We start from the raw sequence: 18,838 nt of genomic DNA on the forward strand, positions 1-18,838 counted from the left end.
AAATTGCGACTTAGCAAAATTGGGCCGCTATTTACCGAGAGGTCAGACCTCTCGGTAAATAGCAAAAACATAGAAAAATGCTTTTAAAAGCATTTTTCTAAGTTGCATGTTGCACACACACATGTCCTTTGGACATGTGTGTGCGCAACACCTGTTCAAATGTGCATTTTAGGGGTGCTACAGGGTGTCCTTTGGACACCCCTGGCACCCTTGAAATCGCTATCTGATTTGCGAGTAGCAAATTGCTACTCGCAAATAAGGGATACTCCCCATTCATTCCTATGGGCCTTTTGGCCCATAGGAATGAATGGGGAGTTATTCCTTTTTTTGCGAGTAGCAAATTGCTACTCGCAAATAGAGAACATGTAGGAATCGCTATTGATTTAGCAATTCCTACATGAATGCCGTTTTGCGTGTCCTCAATAGCGAGTCGCTATGATTCGCTATTAGGGCCACGCAAAACGGCCCGTACATGAATCAGGCTGATAATGGTATTTCTAAATAGGAAGAATAGCCGAATAATAGTATATATGAGTATGTTTATGGTCAAGCTGTGTCTGTACGTGTTTATTTATGTGCACACCTTCTGTTAACACCCAGGTGTCCTGTGTTCCTATACTAACTTTGTAAGCGTTAGATTGTATTGTCATGTCAATAAAAATACATTTAAATCGAAATGACCGGCATTTTCCCGAAATGTTTCTTGTAAGTTCCTGTTTACAAGTCGCACGGCCAGTAAAATATCCCACGCATTATTTTCTCAAGGTAATTTGGGTAGGTCAAGCCTGTCAAAATTAATCACAATTCGAAATGCACCAGGGCTCAATGTGTGGTAATTAATGTTACATATGAATTTTGGTTCAGAAAGCATCAACATCTGCCTCTAATTATACATTTCTTGGGGGACATGTAATAATGGCAATTTCCCTCAACTGGTAAACCCCGGGGTATCAGCTTTTTACCTGCTGGGGCGAAATATCGACCCCCAAACTGGCACACTCGTGGTCAGACCACAATATAAGGTCTTAAAACTTTTTGTTAAGCAACGTTCCTATCCGTGCACAGACAGGAGGTTGCCCAGGGATTGGGATTTCAAGTTGTGCAGTGACTACTTTATGAGGTTTTTACCCCAGTGTGCAGTACTTACCTTAAGTAATATGTAATTCACCATCCCACCACGTACGCCAGTCAAAACCTGGTGAAAGAGCCAGGAAAAGGTGGATCGTGCAGAAGTTGGTGCAGAAAATGCTGGTTCTGCCTCTTGATGAAACAGCTAGCTTGGAGTAGGGGGCATTTATCCCACCTGGCAATAACCCCATCCTCGGCTAATGTTTGTAAGGTGCTGAGAATACCATCCTCACTTCAACACTTCTTGTGACTGGGCCTCAGTCTGCCTATCACCTGCACTCTCTCTGCTCCGCTCAGTGGCGTGTCTTCCTATTTGCAAGTATTTGGTGTTAACAACAATCCATCTCTGTGGCCTTTAGTTCCCCTGAAGCTCATACTATTTTCACGATCACTTTGGTTTCCGCTACTTGTTGTTCTATTCTTTCTATTTGCTTGCTTCAACTTTTCACTCAAATTAACAGTACAAAATCTTCTACTGGATCTAGCCCATTCTCCAGTGGTAGAGGTTGAATAAAAAAAATGACGTTATTGAAATGTTAAGTTCCTTATTATAACATTTTGAACAACCGAGTGATACAATAAAACTGAAGAATCTTAGGAAGGTGTTCTACCTTTTCCCAGCTACATACACTGGAATGGTTTCACGTAGAGGCCGTGCTCCTCATTTTTAAAATGTATTTTCTGTGATGAATTCTTTAGTACCAATAACATTTCAGTTTGAATCTTTGGAGCCAGGTTTTCAGAAGTTGTCGCTTTTACATGTTTTTCTAGAGCCTTGGGTGATATGTTTGTGGACGAAGGCTTTGAGAAGGGTCGGATATGCCTGCCCCATGACCAAAGGGGTTTGGAAGAGCTCAACATACATTGTTGTAGCCTTTCAAGAAAGCCCACACATTTGTTGAAGGCTTCACCATCCTGTTTTCCATGGTACTGTGAGATAGGTTCTTGGGCTGTACTTTTCTGGTAATTAAGACCTTGCCACCTTCCTCACAATGGCCACTTTAGTCCTGCTTACGATCAAGGGGTTACATCCTGTACCATGAGCAAAGACTTCACACTCAGGTATTTACTCGGAGTCAGAAATACCTCATACTCTGAGTGTTTTACTTGGAAGGGAATCATAAACTACCCAAGCTCAAGTTTAATTTATTTGATTTAGTTCTCTACTGAGAACAACAACGTTTTTAAAAATACATTTGTTATTAAACATTAACAAATGTATTTTTTAAAAATCATAACATTTGTATCTCACATTCCGCATTATTTACCCTCTTCCAGTCCTTCACCACCGATAAATGTCGATAGGTTTGAGCCACCCCAGTCTGTCAGGGGTAAAACAAGGGTGCAATAATTATTGTTCAACTCCAAATTCAACCCCACAGTAGTAATTTGGGCCCCATTAAATCCCTCAGCCCTCATTAATTATATTTACCTGGGGTAGTAAATGTTTCACCGTCTTCAGGCCCACTTAAAATGGAGGCTGGCCAGTTATTGCTGTGAACCTTATTTGAACATTGTGAGGAATCACAAATCACATACTTTTGAAACAGCACCAACAGACCCTCGACACAGCACCAGCCAAGTGCTGTGCTATACAGGGGAACATAAATGAATAATAGAAATAAATGACGGTGATGTGTAATTACGTAACTACTTCATTTAGGTGTCGCCTTATTCACGTGAGCCTTTATTTACTCCACTCCTCTCCCAGTCTCTCAGGAGCCCTCCTCCGTTCTCCGCATCCTTATCATGTGAGGTGTGAATATCGTGTCTGGTTTTACGACTTACCTTTCTGTGCGCAAACAGAGCATCTCGCGACCTTTGGGCACCGGCTCCAGGTGGCTGTTGACACAGAGGGCTTCAGGCGCAGAAGGGTGAGCAGAGATGGAACAAAAGGGAAGTTGTATCGATCCCTGGACGGGACCACTTCTCCTTTTCTTTCATATGGTGTCCCATCCTCCACCCCACCTCGGCCGCTCCCCTTTTCTGGAGTTTTGCATCTTGCGTAGGAGGTGGCGAGCCACAGATCTCAGTGGACATGGACCCGGGAGGACCGCTCCCATGGCTCTGCGTCCCCCTCCTGTTCCTGCTGCCCCCCGCAGAGGGTCGTTGCCCGGAGAACGGCCTGGTGACACTCAACGTGGTGATTCTGGATGACAATGAGTCGGATTGGACCTTGCACACCGTGCAGCCGGCCATCGAGCTGGGGATGGAGATCGTGAACCGAAGGCTGACGGAGCAAGGTACTGAGTCTGCGACTGACTGGCCAGTCCCGGGGCATCGGAGGTGTAAGGCAGGCTTTGCTCGAGAGAAAGGTTTGTAGGGCCAACAGTGCGTGCGCTGGAGAGACGATGGATAGCCACGGGCCAAGAAAAACGGTACCATGATGAGCAACCTGTGTCCAAGAGTGGGTGTGTGCACGAGCGGGCGAGTGCATGACTGGGTGTGTGCAAGAGATGGTGAGTTGAGGAGTGTGTATGTGCAAGAGATTATGAGTTGAAGCGCAGGTGAGTGCAATAAATGCTGTGTACAAGAGTGGAAGTGTGCAAGAGACTTTGAGTTGAATAGTGGGTGTGTGCAAGAGACTGTGTGTTGATGAGTAAGCAGTGGCGGCTGGTGACATTTGAAAGTGGGGGGGGGGCGTAACATTATTGTCGTACTGCATCGCTCGCACAGTACCACATGTAGAAAAGGCCTCACTGCGCAGGCACGAGCATCTTGTACACCGAGATTGCATAGTGAAAATTCCTGGCACCACATCCTGCACACACCTAGTGGAACACATTGCACCCACATATAAAGACAGAAGACAAGCAGGCCCATGCACAATCTTACCAGAAAATGAGAGCACACGCCTCGAGGGCACGGCAGTTGGAGGCAGCACACACTACATCTACCTACTGCACACACAATGGAGAACCCCTTCACCACCTGCCCACAGTACGGCTCCCCTCAATCATGGCTTCACCATCCAGAGTAAAACGCCCCTATTCGTCAGAGCCTTTCACGAGCTATTTTTTTGTAACTACAACCAACTGAAAGCAATCAAAGCGATCTCAGCATCCCTTCCTAACATAGCTGAAAATCTATCTCAGTCACAGCCCCCACTAGCCCAAGCCCCCAGGAGCATCGAGCAGATCTAGGAGCTCAGCCTTCCCAAGCTCCTTCTAGAGCGTACTGATCCCCACAGTTCCTTGCCCTCGTGCACTCTGTGTGCCTAAAAACCCATTCCCCTAAATAAAGATACCAAACAGTAAACAAGTGAAAGAGAAGGGTATACCCTATGACGCAAGCACAGAGGTTCCTTCTGTGTGTTCAGTTTTGGGGTACAGCGTTTTTCACTCACAGACTCTGTGTATCCCAGCCGTTTATACTTTTCAGAAAACTGTCAATAAAACTGTATTCTACAGCGCAAGTGGGGTTCTCTTGGGGGAGCTCTGAACTTTTCCTATAAAATCTTTTCATGCCTGATCAGAGCCATCATGCCGTGTAGCGCGCCTTCCAGCTAGTACTGCTAACAGGGTCATTACAAGGAGTCCAACGTGGTTAAAACCGTCACAGGAATTATATTTAAAGGCTTAGGACTGACTCATTATGGAAATCGGACAATCCGCCCACATAATTGCGCGTAGGTCAATTCCGACTGCTGTGGTCTCCTATCAGAACATCACAGGTGCCAGTCACCCCATAGTTCCCCGTCACCCCACTGTTCACCGTCACCCCACCCCATGTGCCAGAAGGACATACATTTTAGAAACAGGCCAGAGGCCACAAATATATATAAAATTAAAAAAAATAAACTTACCGTCCGGAGACCCGTCCCGATTCCCGCCGTCATCGTTTTCAACTTCAAGAAGTCTTCAACGTCCTGCAGCACGTCATCAGGAAGGCGGCGCGGCAGGCAGCCTCCCTCCCCTCCACTCCACCGCCGCGTTTTTGATTGGTGCGGCCGGCTGCCCCAGGCTACGTCATTTTCTCTCTGTATGCTGCACAGAGAGAACAGGGAGAGTGAGTGGGTGCGTTACTCGAGGGCAGGGCGGAGTGGCTTGGGGGAGTGGCTTTCCCACTGTTGTTAATACTGTCTGTTTGGGCGGCCTCAGGCTGCCCAAACAGTCAATATTAACAACAGTGGGCAAGCCACTCCCCCCTGCCCTCGAGTAACGCACCCACTCACTCTAAACCAGGAAGTGTTCTGCTTTCTGGACGTGCGAGAAGGCAGAAACAAATCACAAATGGTAGTTATACTACGGCAATAACTACCATTTGTTTCTGCCTTCTCGCACGGCGAGAAAGCAGGGGGAGTGGCGCCCAAACGCCCCCATGGAGGAATCGCCACTGTGAGTAAGTGTATGCAAGATATGGTGAGTTCAAGACTGGATGTGTGCACAAGATGGTGAGTGCATGACTGGATGTGTGCACCAGATGGTGAGTGCATAACTGGATGTGTGCAAGAGACGGTGAGTGCATGACTTGATGTGTTCAAGAGGCGCAAGAGATGGTGAGAACAAGAGTGGAAGTGTGAAAGAGACAGTGAATTGAACAGTGGGTGTGAGCAAGAGCTGATGAGTACAATAGTGGAAGTGTGCAATAGACAATAAGTTGAAGAGTGGATGTGTGCAAGTAACTATGAGTTGAAGCGCAGGTGAGTGCAAGAGATGCTGAGTACAAGAGTGTAAGTGTAAAAGAGACTGTGAGTTGAACATTGGGTGTCTGCAAAAGGTGGTGAGTGGAAGAGTGGGCGTTAGCAAGAGATGGTGAGTACAAGAGTGGAAGTGTGAAAGAGACTGAGTTGAAGATTGGGTGTGTAGAAAAGCTGGTGAGTACAAGAGTAGAAGTGTGCAAGAGACTATGAGTTGAAGAGTGGGTGTGTGCAAGAGACTGTGTGTTGATGAGTAAGTGTATGCAAGATATGGTGAGTTCAGGACTGGATGTGTGCACAAGATGGTGAGTGCATGACTGGATGTGTGCAAGAGACGGTGAGTGCATGACTTGATGTGTTCAAGAGGCGCTGAATTGAGGAGTGTGTATGTGCAAGAGACGGTGAGCACAAGAGTGGAAGTGTGCAAGAGACAGTGAGTTGAACAGTGGGTGTCAGCAAGAGCTGGTGAGTACAAGAGTGGAAGTGTGCAATAGACTATAAGTTGAAGAGTGGATGTGTGCAATTAAAAATGAGTTGAAGCGCAGGTGAGTGCAAGAGATGCGGTGTACAAGAGTGTAAGTGTGAAAGAGACTGTGAGTTGAACAGTGGGTTACTGCAAAAGATGGTGAGTAGAAGAGTGGGTGTGAGCAAGAGATGGTGAGTACAAGAGTGGAAGCGTGCAAGAGACTATGAGTTGAAGAGTGGATGTGTGCAAGAAACTATGAGTTGAAGTGCAGGTGAGTGCAAGAGATGCTGAGTACAAGAGTGGATGTGTGCAAAAAATGGTGAGTACAAGAGTGCATGTGTGCAAGAGACTGTAAGTTGAAGAGTGGATGTGTGCAAGAGGTGGAGAGTACAAGACTGGGTGTGTGCACGAGATGATGTGTGCAAGAGATGGTGAGCTGAGGAGTGTGTATGAGCAAGATATTTGAGTTGAAGAGAGGGTGTGTGCAAGATATGGTGAGTAGAAGAGTGGAAGTGTGAAATAGACTGTGAGTTGAACAGTGGGCGTGTACAATAGATGTTGGGTACAAGAGTGGATGTGTGCAAGAGACTATGAGTGGAAGAGCAGGTGTGCGTAAGAGATGGTGAGTACAAGAGTGGAAGTGTGACAGAGATTGTGAGTTGAAGAGTAGGTGCTTGCAAGAGACTATGAGTCGAAGAGTGGGTATGTGCGTTTGTCTGTGAGTTGAAGAGTGGGTATGAGCAAGCAATGTGAGTACAAGAGTGGATGTTTGCAAAAGATGAAGAGTACAAGAGTGGATGTGTGGATGTGTGCAAGAGACTGTAAAATTGAAGAGTGGAAGTGTGCCAGAGATGGAGAGTACAAGAGTGGATGTGTGCAAAAGACTATGAGTTGAAGAGTGGGTGTGTGCAAAAGATGGTGAGTACAAGAGTAGATGTGTGCAAGAGACTATGAGTGGAAGATCAGATGTGTGTAAGAGATGGTGAGTAGAAGAGTGGAAGTGTGAAAGAAACTGTGAGTTGAACAGTGGGTGTGTGCAAAAGGTGGTGAGTGGAAGAGTGGGTATGAGCAAGAGATGGTGAGTGCAAGTGTAGATGTGTTCACGAGACAATGAGTTGAAGAGTGGGTGTGAGCAAGCTATGGTGAGTTCAAGAGTGGAAGTATGAAAGAGACTGTGAGCTGAACAGTGGGTGAGAGCAAGATATGGTGAGTACAACATTGGAAGTGTGATAGAGACAATAAGTTGAATAGTGGGTGTGTGAAAGAGACTGAGTTGAAGACCAAGTGAGTGCAAGAGATGTGAGTACAAGAGTGGATGTGTGCAAAAGATGATGAGTACAAGAGTGGATGTGTGCAAGAGACTGTAAAATTGAAGAGTGGATGTGTGCCAGAGATGGAGAGTACAAGAGTGGATGTGTGGAACAGACTATGAGTTGAAGAGTGAGTGTGTGCAAAAGATGGTGGGTACACGAGTGGATGTGTGCAGGAGACAATGAGTGGAAGATCAGGTGTGTGTAAGAGATGGTGAGTACAAGAGTGGAAGTGTGGAAGTGTGGAAGTGTGCAAGAGACTGTGAGTTGAAAAGCTGGGTGTGTCCAAGTAACTATGATTTGAAGCGCAGGTGAGTGCAAGAGATGCTGAGTACAAGAGTGGAAGTGTGAAAGAGACTGTGAGTTGAACAGTGGGTGTGGGCAAAAGGTAGTGAGTGGAAGAGTGGGTGTGAGCAAGAGATGGTGAGTGCAAGTGTGGATGTGTTCACGAGACAATGAGTTGAGTGGGTGTGTGCAAGAGACTGTGAGTTGAAGAGTGGGAGTGAGCAAGCTATGGTGAGTTCAAGAGTGGAAGTATGAAGGAGACTGTGAGTTGAACAGTGGGTTTGAGCAAGAGATGGTGAGTACAAAATTGGAAGTGTGATAGAGATTATTAGTTGAATAGTGGGTGTGTGTATAAGAGACTAAGTTGAAGACAAGGTGAGTGCAAGAGATGGTGAGTACAAGAGTGGATGTGTGCAAAAGACTATGAGTTGAAGAGTGTGTGTGTGTGCAAGAGATAGTTAGTACAAAAGTGGATGTGTGCAAGAGACTATGAGTGTAAGAGCAGCTGTGTGTAAGAGATGGTGAGTACACAAGTGAAAGTGTGACAGAGACTGTGAGTTGAACAGTGGGTGTGTGCAAGAGAATATGAGTTGAAGAGTGAGTGTGTGAAAGAGACTGAGTTGAAGACCAGATGAGTGCAAGAGCTGGTGAGTACAAGAGTGGATGTGTGCAAAAGATAAGGGGTACAAGAGTGGATATGTGCAAGAGACTATAAAATTGAATAGTGGATGTGTGCAAGAGATGGTGAGTACAAGAGTGGATGTGGGCAAAAGATGATGAGTACAAGAGTGGATATGTGCAAGAGACTGTAAAATTGAAGAGTGGATGTGTGCATGAGATGGAGAGTACAAGAGTGGGTGTGTGCTAAAGGCCTTGAGTTGTAGAGTTGATGTGTGCAAGAGATGGTGAGTACAAGAGTGGATATGTGCAAGAGACTATGAGTGGAAGAGCAAGTGGGTGTAAGAGATGGTGAATACAAGAGTGGAAGTGTGCAAGAGACTATGGATTGAAAAGTGAGTGTGATCAGGAGACTGTGAGTTGAAAAGTGGTTTTGTGCTACGAAGAATTTTCCGAACGTTGCTGGCGTAAGGGGGATATTCACAAGGTGAGGAATCCACAAGGCAGATGTATCTATCAGAAATGGTGAGTACAAGAGTGGAAGTGTGAAAGTGTCTTATAATTGAAGAGTGGGTGTGTGCAAGAGACTGTGAGTTGAAGAGGGGGTGTGCACAAGAGATGGTGAGTACAAGAGACTATGAGTTGAAGATTGGGGTGTGTGCAAGAACCTATGCATTGAAGTGCAGGCGAGTGCAAGAGATGCTGAGTACAAGAGTGGATGTGTGCAAAAGATGGTGAGTACAAGACTGGGTGTGTGCACGAGATGGTGAGTGCATGACTGGATGTGTGCAAGAGATAGTGATTTGAAGAGTGGGTGTGTGCAAGAGATGGTGAGTACAAGAGTGGAAGTGTGAAAGAGACTGAGTTCAACATTGGGTGTGAGCAAGTGCTGATGAGTACAAGAGCGGAAGTGTGCAATAAACTATGAGTTGAAGACTGGATGTGTGCAAGTAACTATGAGTTGAAGTGCAGGTGAGTGCAAGCAATGCTGAGTAGAAGAGTGGAAGTGTGAAAGAGACTGTGAGTTGAACAGTGTGTGTGCGCAAAAAGATTGTGAGTACAAGAGTGGATGTGTGCAAGAGACTGTAAGTTGAAGAGTGGATGTGTGCAAGAGATGGACAGTACAAGATTGGGTGTGTGCACAAGCTGGTGAGTGCATGACTGGATGTGTTCAAGAGATGGTCAGTTGAGGAGTGTGTATGTGCAAGAGACTAAGTTGAAGAGTGGGTGTGAACAAGAGATGTTGAGTACAAGAGTGGAATTGTGAAAGAGACTGAGTTGAACAATAGGTGTGAGCAAGAGATGGTGAGTACAATATTGAAAGTGTGAAAGAGACTGGGATTTGAAGAGTGGGTGTGTGCAAGAGACTGTGAGTTGAAGAGTAAGCGTATGCAGGAGATGTTGAGTACAAGTGTGGAGGTGTTCACTAGATAATGAGTTGAAGAGTGCGTGTGTGCAAGAGACTGTGAGTTGAAGAGTGGGTGTGAGCAAGAGAGGATGAGTAAAAAATTGGAAGTGTGAAAGAGACAGTGAGTTGAAAAGTGGGGGTGTGCAAGAGAATATGAGTTGAAGAGGGGGTATGTGCAATTGTCTGTGAGTTGAAGAGTGGGTGTGAGCAAGAAATGGTGAGTACAAGAGTGGACGTGTGCAAAAGATGATGTGTACAAGAGTGGACGTGTGCAAGAGACTGTAAGTTGAAGAGTGGATGTGTGCAAGAGATGGAGAGTACAAGACTGGTTGTTTGCACGAGATGGTGAGTGCCTGACTGGATGTGAGCAAGAGATGGTGAGTATAAGATTGGAAGTGTACAAGAGATTATGAGTTGAGGAGTGGGTGTGTGCAAGAAACTATGAGTTGAAGTGCAGGTGAGTGCAAGAGATGCTGAGTACAAAAGTGGATGTGTGCATAAGATGGCGAGTACAAGAGTGGGTGTGGGCAAAGACTGTAAGTTGAAGAGTGGATGTGTGCAAAAGATGGAGAGTACAAGACTGGGTGAGTGCACAAGATGGTGAGTGCATGACTGGATGTGTGCAAGAGATGGTGAGTTGAGGAATGTGTTTGTGTAAGAGTTTATTAGTTGAAAAGTGGGTGTGTGCAAGAGATGGTGAGTACAAGAGTGGAAGTGTGAAAGAGACTGTGAGTTGAACAGTGGGTGTGTGCTAGAGATGCTGAGTACAAGAATGGAAGTGTGAATGAGACTATGAGTCCAACAGTGGGTGTGTGTGTGCAAGAGACTGTAAGTTGAAGAGTGGATGTGTGCAAGAGATGGACAGTACAAGATTGCATGTGTGTACAAGCTGGTGAGTGCATGACATGATGTGTTCAAGAGATGGTCAGTGGAGGAGTGTGTATGTGCAAGAGACTGAGTTGAAGAGTGGGTGTGAACAAGAGATGGTGAGTACAAGAATGGAAGTGTGAAAGAGACTGTGAGTTGAACAGTAGGTGTGAGCAAGAGATGGTGAGTACAAGATTCAAAGTGTGAAAGAGACTGTGAGTTGAAGAGTGGGTGTGTGCAAGAGACTGTGAGTTGAAGAGTAAGCGTATGCAAGAGATGGTGAGTACAAGTGTGGGTGTGTTCACGAGACAATGAGTTGAAGAATGGGTGTGTGCAAGAGACTGTAAGTTAAAGAGTGGGTGTGAGCAAGAGATGGTGAGTTCAAGAGTGGAAGTGTGCAATAGACTATGAGTTGAAGACTGGATGTGTGCAAGTAACTATGAGTTGAAGTGCAGCTGAGTGCAAGAGATGCTGAGTAGAAGAGTGGAAGTGTGAAAGAGACTGAGTTGAACAGTGGGTCTGTGCAAAAGATGGTGAGTACAAGAGTGGATGTGTGCAAGAGACTGTAAGTTGAAGAATAGATGTGTGCAAGCGATGGACAGTACAAGACTGGGTGTGTGCACAAGCTGGTGAGCGCATGAGTGGATGTTTGGAAAAGATGGCGAGCTGAGGAGTGTGTATGTGCAAGAGACTATCAGTTGAAGAGTGGGTGTGAGCAAGAGATGGTGAGTACAAGATTGAAAGTGTGAAAGAGACTGGGATTTGAATAGTGGGTGTGTGCAAGAGACTGTGAGTTGAAGAGTAAGTGTATGCAAGAGATGTTGAGTACAATTGTGGAGGAGTTCACAAGACAATGAGTTGAAGAGTGCGTGTGTGCAAGAGACTGTGAGTTGAAGAGTGGGTGTGAGCAAGAGATGATGAGTTCAAGAGTGGAAGTGTGAAAGAGACTGTGTGTTGAACAGTGGGTGTGAGCAAGAGATGGTGAGTAAAAAATTGGAAGTGTGAAAGAGACAGTGAGTTGAAAAGTGGGTGGGTGCAAGAGAATATGAGTTGAAGAGTGGGTATGTGCAATTGTCTGTGAGTTGAAGAGTGGGTGTGAGCAAGAGATGGTGAGTACAAGAGTGGACGTGTGCAAAAGATGATGTGTACAAGAGTGGACGTGTGCAGGAGACTGTAAGTTGAAGAGTGGATGTGTGCAAGAGATGGAGAGTACAAGACTGGTTGTTTGCACGAGATGGTGAGTGCCTGACTGGATGTGAGCAAGAGATGGTGAGTATAAGATTGGAAGTGTACAAGAGACTATGAGTTGAGGAGTGGGTGTGTGCAAGAAACTATGAGTTGAAGTGCAGGTGAGTGCAAGAGATGCTGAGTACAAAAGTGGATGTGTGCAAAAGATGGCGAGTACAAGAGTGGGTGTGGGCAAAGACTGTAAGTTGAAGAGTGGATGTGTGCAAAAGATGGAGAGTACAAGACTGGGTGAGTGCACAAGATGGTGAGTGCATGACTGGATGTGTGCAAGAGATGGTGAGTTGAGGAATGTGTTTGTGTAAGAGTTTATGAGTTGAAAAGTGGGTGTGTGCAAGAGATGGTGAGTACAAGAGTGGAAGTGTCAAAGAGACTGTGAGTTGAACAGTGGGTGTGAGCAAGAGCTGGTGAGTGCAAGAGCGGAAGTGTGCAATAGACTATGAGTTGAAGAGTGGTGGTGTGCAAGTAACTATGAGTTGAAGCGCAGGTGAGTGCTAGAGATGCTGAGTACAAGAATGGAAGTGTGAATGAGACTATGAGTCGAACAGTGGGTGTGTGTGTGCAAGAGACTGTAAGTTGAAGAGTGGATGTGTGCAAGAGATGGACAGTACAAGATTGCGTGTGTGCACAAGCTGTTGAGTGCATGACATGATGTGTTCAAGAGATGGTCAGTTGAGGAGTGTGTATGTGCAAGAGACTGAGTTGAAGAGTGGGTGTGAACAAGAGATGGTGAGTACAAGAGTGGAAGTGTGAAAGAGACTGTGAGTTGAACATAGGTGTGAGCAAGAGATGGTGAGTACAAGATTGAAAGTGTGAAAGAGACTGTGAGTTGAAGAGTGGGTGTGTGCAAGAGACTGTGAGTTGAAGAGTAAGCGTATGCAAGAGATGGTGAGTACAAGTATGGGTGTGTTCAGGAGACAATGAGTTGAAGAATGGGTGTGTGCAAGAGACTGTAAGTTGAAGAGTGGGTATGAGCAAGAGATGGTGAGTTCAAGAGTGGAAGTGTGAAAGAGACTGTGAGTTGAGCAGTGGGTGTGAGCAAGAGTTGGTGAGTACAAAATTGGAAGTGTGAAAGAGACTGTGAGTTGACGAGTGGGTATGTGCAATTGTCTGTGAGATGACGAGTGGGTATGTGCAATTGTCTGTGAGTTGAAGAGTAGTTGTGAGCAAGAGATGGTGAGTACAAGAGTGGATGTGTGAAAGAGAATATGAGTTGAAGAGTGGGTGTGTGAAAGAGAGTGAGTTGAAGAGCAGGTGAGTGCAAGAGATGGTGAATACAAGAGTGGATGTGTGCAAAAGATTGTAAAATTGAAGAGTGGATGTGTGCAAGAGATTGAGGGTACAAGAGTGGATATGTGCAAAAGACTATGAGTTGAAGAGTGGGTGTGTGCAAGAGATGGTGAGTACAAGAGTGGATGTGTGCAAGAAACTGTGAGTGGAAGAGTAGTTGTGTGTAAGAGATGTTGAGTACAAGAGTGGAAGTGTGCAAGAGACTATGAGTTGAAAAGTGGGTGTGATCCAGTGGCGTACCAACAACAGATACTCCACTACTATATACTAACCAGGGCCCATAAACACACAAACACAATTTGAGTACACCGCTGGAATCAAAGTTTATACTTCCCACAAATTTCAGGATTAGTTATTCAATACTCCTAACTAACCTTTCACTGACCAAAAAGTTCTTTCCTCTGGTCGATAGACCATTAGTTGAAGTAGTTGATGGTGAAAATGACATATTCTAACTTATTTTGTATTCAATGTAAATAACCACAGACTCGGGAAAGTTTTAAATCTAAATTTCAAATGCATGTGAACCATCTGAAATACACAGTGCAGTCACCATCAATCTTAGGAGAGAAAATTCAATTAATTCATCAAACAAATACATTGGACTCATGCAATGATCAATGCTCAGAAAGGGAGAGGATAGAGAGAAAAGAACATCTGCAAATAGTGTTACCATATAATTACCAAGAATGGTGTGAAGACCAACCCCCTGGCCAAAGGGCTGGTAAGGGTCCCCTGGGATAGATCAGGCGACAAAGACTTCAGGACAGGATAGATGACCTCTCTAGAATACCGATGATTGCGTAGCACCCCTCTCTGACACACTCTTCCTCCTCGAGATTCTTCCACGATCTTCTTATCCAACTCAATTAAATTAGGATAGAAGGTTCTGTATTCGGCTCTTCGTCAGCGTCTCCCAGCATCTTTCCCAGCAACAGCACCTCCCGCAGCAACAGCATCCCAAATCGCGCTAACTAACTAACTAAGGCTATCTCAATTATACCTTTCGTTCTTCATGTAATACCCTCTAAAGTTTCAATATCGTAAAAATACGAAAACTAATTGGTCAGGCAAGGGGGTGGAGATCATCACACCATGCTTACATGGCATCTAAATCGGTTTGCCCATTGTTCACAAACCCATCCCCTTAATTTTTATTAATAATTTTCTTTCATACCCGCTTTCACATTTATTTGCAACAAAATTGTATACAGTCTAAATACAAGTCCACATTCGTTGAACTTTTCACCGTCCGTTCCCAGGCTAGGACACCTTGCGACCTTGGCTTTCTGTAACCTCCGAGTCATCATCCTGGGTTAACTTTCAGTAGTCATGCGCAGTCGTCATGTAACTTAGCTTACTTCAGTTATACATGAGAGGCACAAATACACACTAGTGATAAAGTCAGAAAGACAGATGTTACTTTAAAAAATAAATGGTTTCACTGTATACCACCCACCTCTACTCTTTCCCAGTTATTTTATTAGACTTATCCCTGCGTTAGCTTTAGTAAACACCACTCTATTTAGTTCAAGCAAGCAAATGCCATGCGCGTGAATCTTCAAGATTCCATTTTAGTGTCTTCTGCTCATGCGCAAGAATTTCCCTCCAAGCGATATCTCGTCATACTGCGTCGATGCAGTTGACGCATGCACAATAAAGATTTCCCGTTCAAAGCAGTTTTAGTCTGTTCATGTTATTATCATTAGTAAACACATAAGCAAGCTTCACTAACCTGCGTATTCGTGTGGTGAGCATTGGTTTTACAAAAAACAATTTTAATAACTTTTTAGTGAGTTAAAGGAGCGGATTGCTTCAGAGCAAGTCTCTTTTCTACGAGTCCTTGCTCCATCAGGTGTGTGCAGGAGACTGTGAGTTGAAGAGTGGGTGTGTGCAAGAAATGGTGAGTACAAGAGTGGATGTGTGCAAAAGATGGTGTGTACAAGAGTGGATGTGTGCAAGAGACTGTAAGTTCAACAGTGGATGTGTGCAAGAGATGGAGAGTACAAGACTGGGTGTTTACACGAGATGGTGAGTGCCTGACTGGATATGTGCAAGAGATGGTGAGTTGAGGAGTTTGTATGTGCAAGAGATTATGAGTTGGAGAGTGTTTGTGTGCAAGAGATGGTGAGTACAAGAGTGGAAGTGTGAAAGAGACTGTAGGTTGAACAGTGGGTGTGAGCAAGAGATGGTGACTACAAGATTGGAAGTGTGAAAGAGACTGTGGGTTGAATGGGTGGGTGGAAGACACTATGATTTGAAGAGTGGGTATGTTCAATAGGCAGGAGGTGAAGAGTTGGTGTGAGCAAGATATGGTGAGTACAAAAGTGTATGTTTGCAAGAGACTGTAAATTGAAGAGTGGATGTGTGCAACAGATGGAAAGTACAAGAGTGGATGTGTGCAAAAGACTATGAGTTGAAGCGTGGGTGTGTACAAGAGATGGTGATTACAAGAGTGGGTGTGTGCAAGAGGCTATACGTGGAAGAGCAGGTGTGTGTAAGAGATGGCGAGTACAAGAGTGGAAATGTGCAGGCTATGCGTTGAAAAGTGTGTGTGTGCAGGAGACTGTGAGTTGAAGAGTAGGTGAGTGCAAGAAATGTTGAGTTCAAGAGTGGAAGTGTGAAGCACCTAAGAGTTGAGAGTGGGTGCGAGCAAGAGGCTGTGAGTTGAAGAGAGGGTGTGAGCAAGAGATGGTGAGTACAAGAGTGGGAGTGTGCAAGAGATTATGAGTTGAAGAGTGGGTGTGAGCAAGAGATGGTGAGTAAAAAATTGGAAGTGTGAAAGAGACAGTGAGTTGAAAAGTGGGTGGGTGCAAGAGAATATGAGTTGAAGAGTGGGTATGTGCAATTGTCTGTGAGTTGAAGAGTGGGTGTGAGCAAGAGATGGTGAGTACAAGAGTGGACGTGTGCAAAAGATGATGTGTACAAGAGTGGACGTGTGCAGGAGACTGTAAGTTGAAGAGTGGATGTGTGCAAGAGATGGAGAGTACAAGACTGGTTGTTTGCACGAGATGGTGAGTGCCTGACTGGATGTGAGCAAGAGATGTTGAGTACAATTGTGGAGGTGTTCACAAGACAATGAGTTGAAGAGTGCGTGTGTGCAAGAGACTGTGAGTTGAAGAGTGGGTGTGAGCAAGAGATGATGAGTTCAAGAGTGGAAGTGTGAAAGAGACTGTGTGTTGAACAGTGGGTGTGAGCAAGAGATGGTGAGTAAAAAATTGGAAGTGTGAAAGAGACAGTGAGTTGAAAAGTGGGTGGGTGCAAGAGAATATGAGTTGAAGAGTGGGTATGTGCAATTGTCTGTGAGTTGAAGAGTGGGTGTGAGCAAGAGATGGTGAGTACAAGAGTGGACGTGTGCAAAAGATGATGTGTACAAGAGTGGACGTGTGCAGGAGACTGTAAGTTGAAGAGTGGATGTGTGCAAGAGATGGAGAGTACAAGACTGGTTGTTTGCACGAGATGGTGAGTGCCTGACTGGATGTGAGCAAGAGATGGTGAGTATAAGATTGGAAGTGTACAAGAGACTATGAGTTGAGGAGTGGGTGTGTGCAAGAAACTATGAGTTGAAGTGCAGGTGAGTGCAAGAGATGCTGAGTACAAAAGTGGATGTGTGCAAAAGATGGCGAGTACAAGAGTGGGTGTGGGCAAAGACTGTAAGTTGAAGAGTGGATGTGTGCAAAAGATGGAGAGTACAAGACTGGGTGAGTGCACAAGATGGTGAGTGCATGACTGGATGTGTGCAAGAGATGGTGAGTTGAGGAATGTGTTTGTGTAAGAGTTTATGAGTTGAAAAGTGGGTGTGTGCAAGAGATGGTGAGTACAAGAGTGGAAGTGTCAAAGAGACTGTGAGTTGAACAGTGGGTGTGAGCAAGAGCTGGTGAGTGCAAGAGCGGAAGTGTGCAATAACTATGAGTTGAAGAGTGGTGGTGTGCAAGTAACTATGAGTTGAAGCGCAGGTGAGTGCTATAGATGCTGAGTACAAGAATGGAAGTGTGAATGAGACTATGAGTCGAACAGTGGGTGTGTGTGTGCAAGAGACTGTAAGTTGAAGAGTGGATGTGTGCAAGAGATGGACAGTACAAGATTGCCTGTGTGCACAAGCTGTTGAGTGCATGACATGATGTGTTCAAGAGATGGTCAGTTGAGGAGTGTGTATGTGCAAGAGACTGAGTTGAAGAGTGGGTGTGAACAAGAGATGGTGAGTACAAGAGTGGAAGTGTGAAAGAGACTGTGAGTTGAACATAGGTGTGAGCAAGAGATGGTGAGTACAAGATTGAAAGTTGAAAGAGACTGTGAGTTGAAGAGTGGGTGTGTGCAAGAGACTGTGAGTTGAAGAGTAAGTGTATGCAAGAGATGGTGAGTACAAGTATGGGTGTGTTTAGGAGACAATGAGTTGAAGAATGGGTGTGTGCAAGAGACTGTAAGTTGAAGAGTGGGTATGAGCAAGAGATGGTGAGTTCAAGAGTGGAAGTGTGAAAGAGACTGTGAGTTGAGCAGTGGGTGTGAGCAAGAGTTGGTGAGTACAAAATTGGAAGTGTGAAAGAGACTGTGAGTTGACGAGTGGGTATGTGCAATTGTCTGTGAGATGACGAGTGGGTATGTGCAATTGTCTGTGAGTTGAAGAGTAGTTGTGAGCAAGAGATGGTGAGTACAAGAGTGGATGTGTGAAAGAGAATATGAGTTGAAGAGTGGGTGTGTGAAAGAGAGTGAGTTGAAGAGCAGGTGAGTGCAAGAGATGGTGAATACAATAGTGGATGTGTGCAAAAGATTGTAAAATTGAAGAGTGGATGTGTGCAAGAGATTGAGGGTACAAGAGTGGATATGTGCAAAAGACTATGAGTTGAAGAGTGGGTGTGTGCAAGAGATGGTGAGTACAAGAGTGGATGTGTGCAAGAAACTGTGAGTGGAAGAGTAGTTGTGTGTAAGAGATGTTGAGTACAAGAGTGGAAGTGTGCAAGAGACTATGATTTGAAAAGTGGGTGTGATCCAGTGGCGTACCAACAACAGATACTCCACTACTATATACTAACCAGGGCCCATAAACACACAAACACAATTTGAGTACACCGCTGGAATCAAAGTTTATACTTCCCACAAATTTCAGGATTAGTTATTCAATACTCCTAACTAACCTTTCACTGACCAAAAAGTTCTTTCCTCTGGTCGATAGACCATTAGTTGAAGTAGTTGATGGTGAAAATGACATATTCTAACTTATTTTGTATTCAATGTAAATAACCACAGACTCGGGAAAGTTTTAAATCTAAATTTCAAATGCATGTGAACCATCTGAAATACACAGTGCAGTCACCATCAATCTTAGGAGAGAAAATTCAATTAATTCATCAAACAAATACATTGGACTCATGCAATGATCAATGCTCAGAAAGGGAGAGGATAGAGAGAAAAGAACATCTGCAAATAGTGTTACCATATAATTACCAAGAATGGTGTGAAGACCAACCCCCTGGCCAAAGGGCTGGTAAGGGTCCCCTGGGATAGATCAGGCGACAAAGACTTCAGGACAGGATAGATGACCTCTCTAGAATACCGATGATTGCGTAGCACCCCTCTCTGACACA

At 44.9% G+C, this 18,838-nt stretch overlaps 1 protein-coding gene across 1 annotated transcript in view; it reads left to right on the forward strand.

The window, feature by feature from the left end:
• The first annotated feature begins 3,142 nt into the window (after positions 1–3,142).
• Positions 3,143–18,838, forward strand: part of LOC144753527 (guanylyl cyclase C-like) — a 632,982-nt gene continuing 617,286 nt past the window's right edge. The window contains exon 1 of the mRNA XM_078641183.1: positions 3,143–3,371. Coding sequence (XP_078497309.1) covers positions 3,167–3,371 — 205 coding nt within the window. The 5' untranslated portion in view covers positions 3,143–3,166. The remainder of the gene's footprint in view (positions 3,372–18,838) is intronic.

This window comes from Lissotriton helveticus, chromosome 1_1 (assembly GCF_964261635.1).
Source record: "Lissotriton helveticus chromosome 1_1, aLisHel1.1, whole genome shotgun sequence".
Lineage (NCBI taxonomy): Eukaryota > Metazoa > Chordata > Amphibia > Caudata > Salamandridae > Lissotriton > Lissotriton helveticus.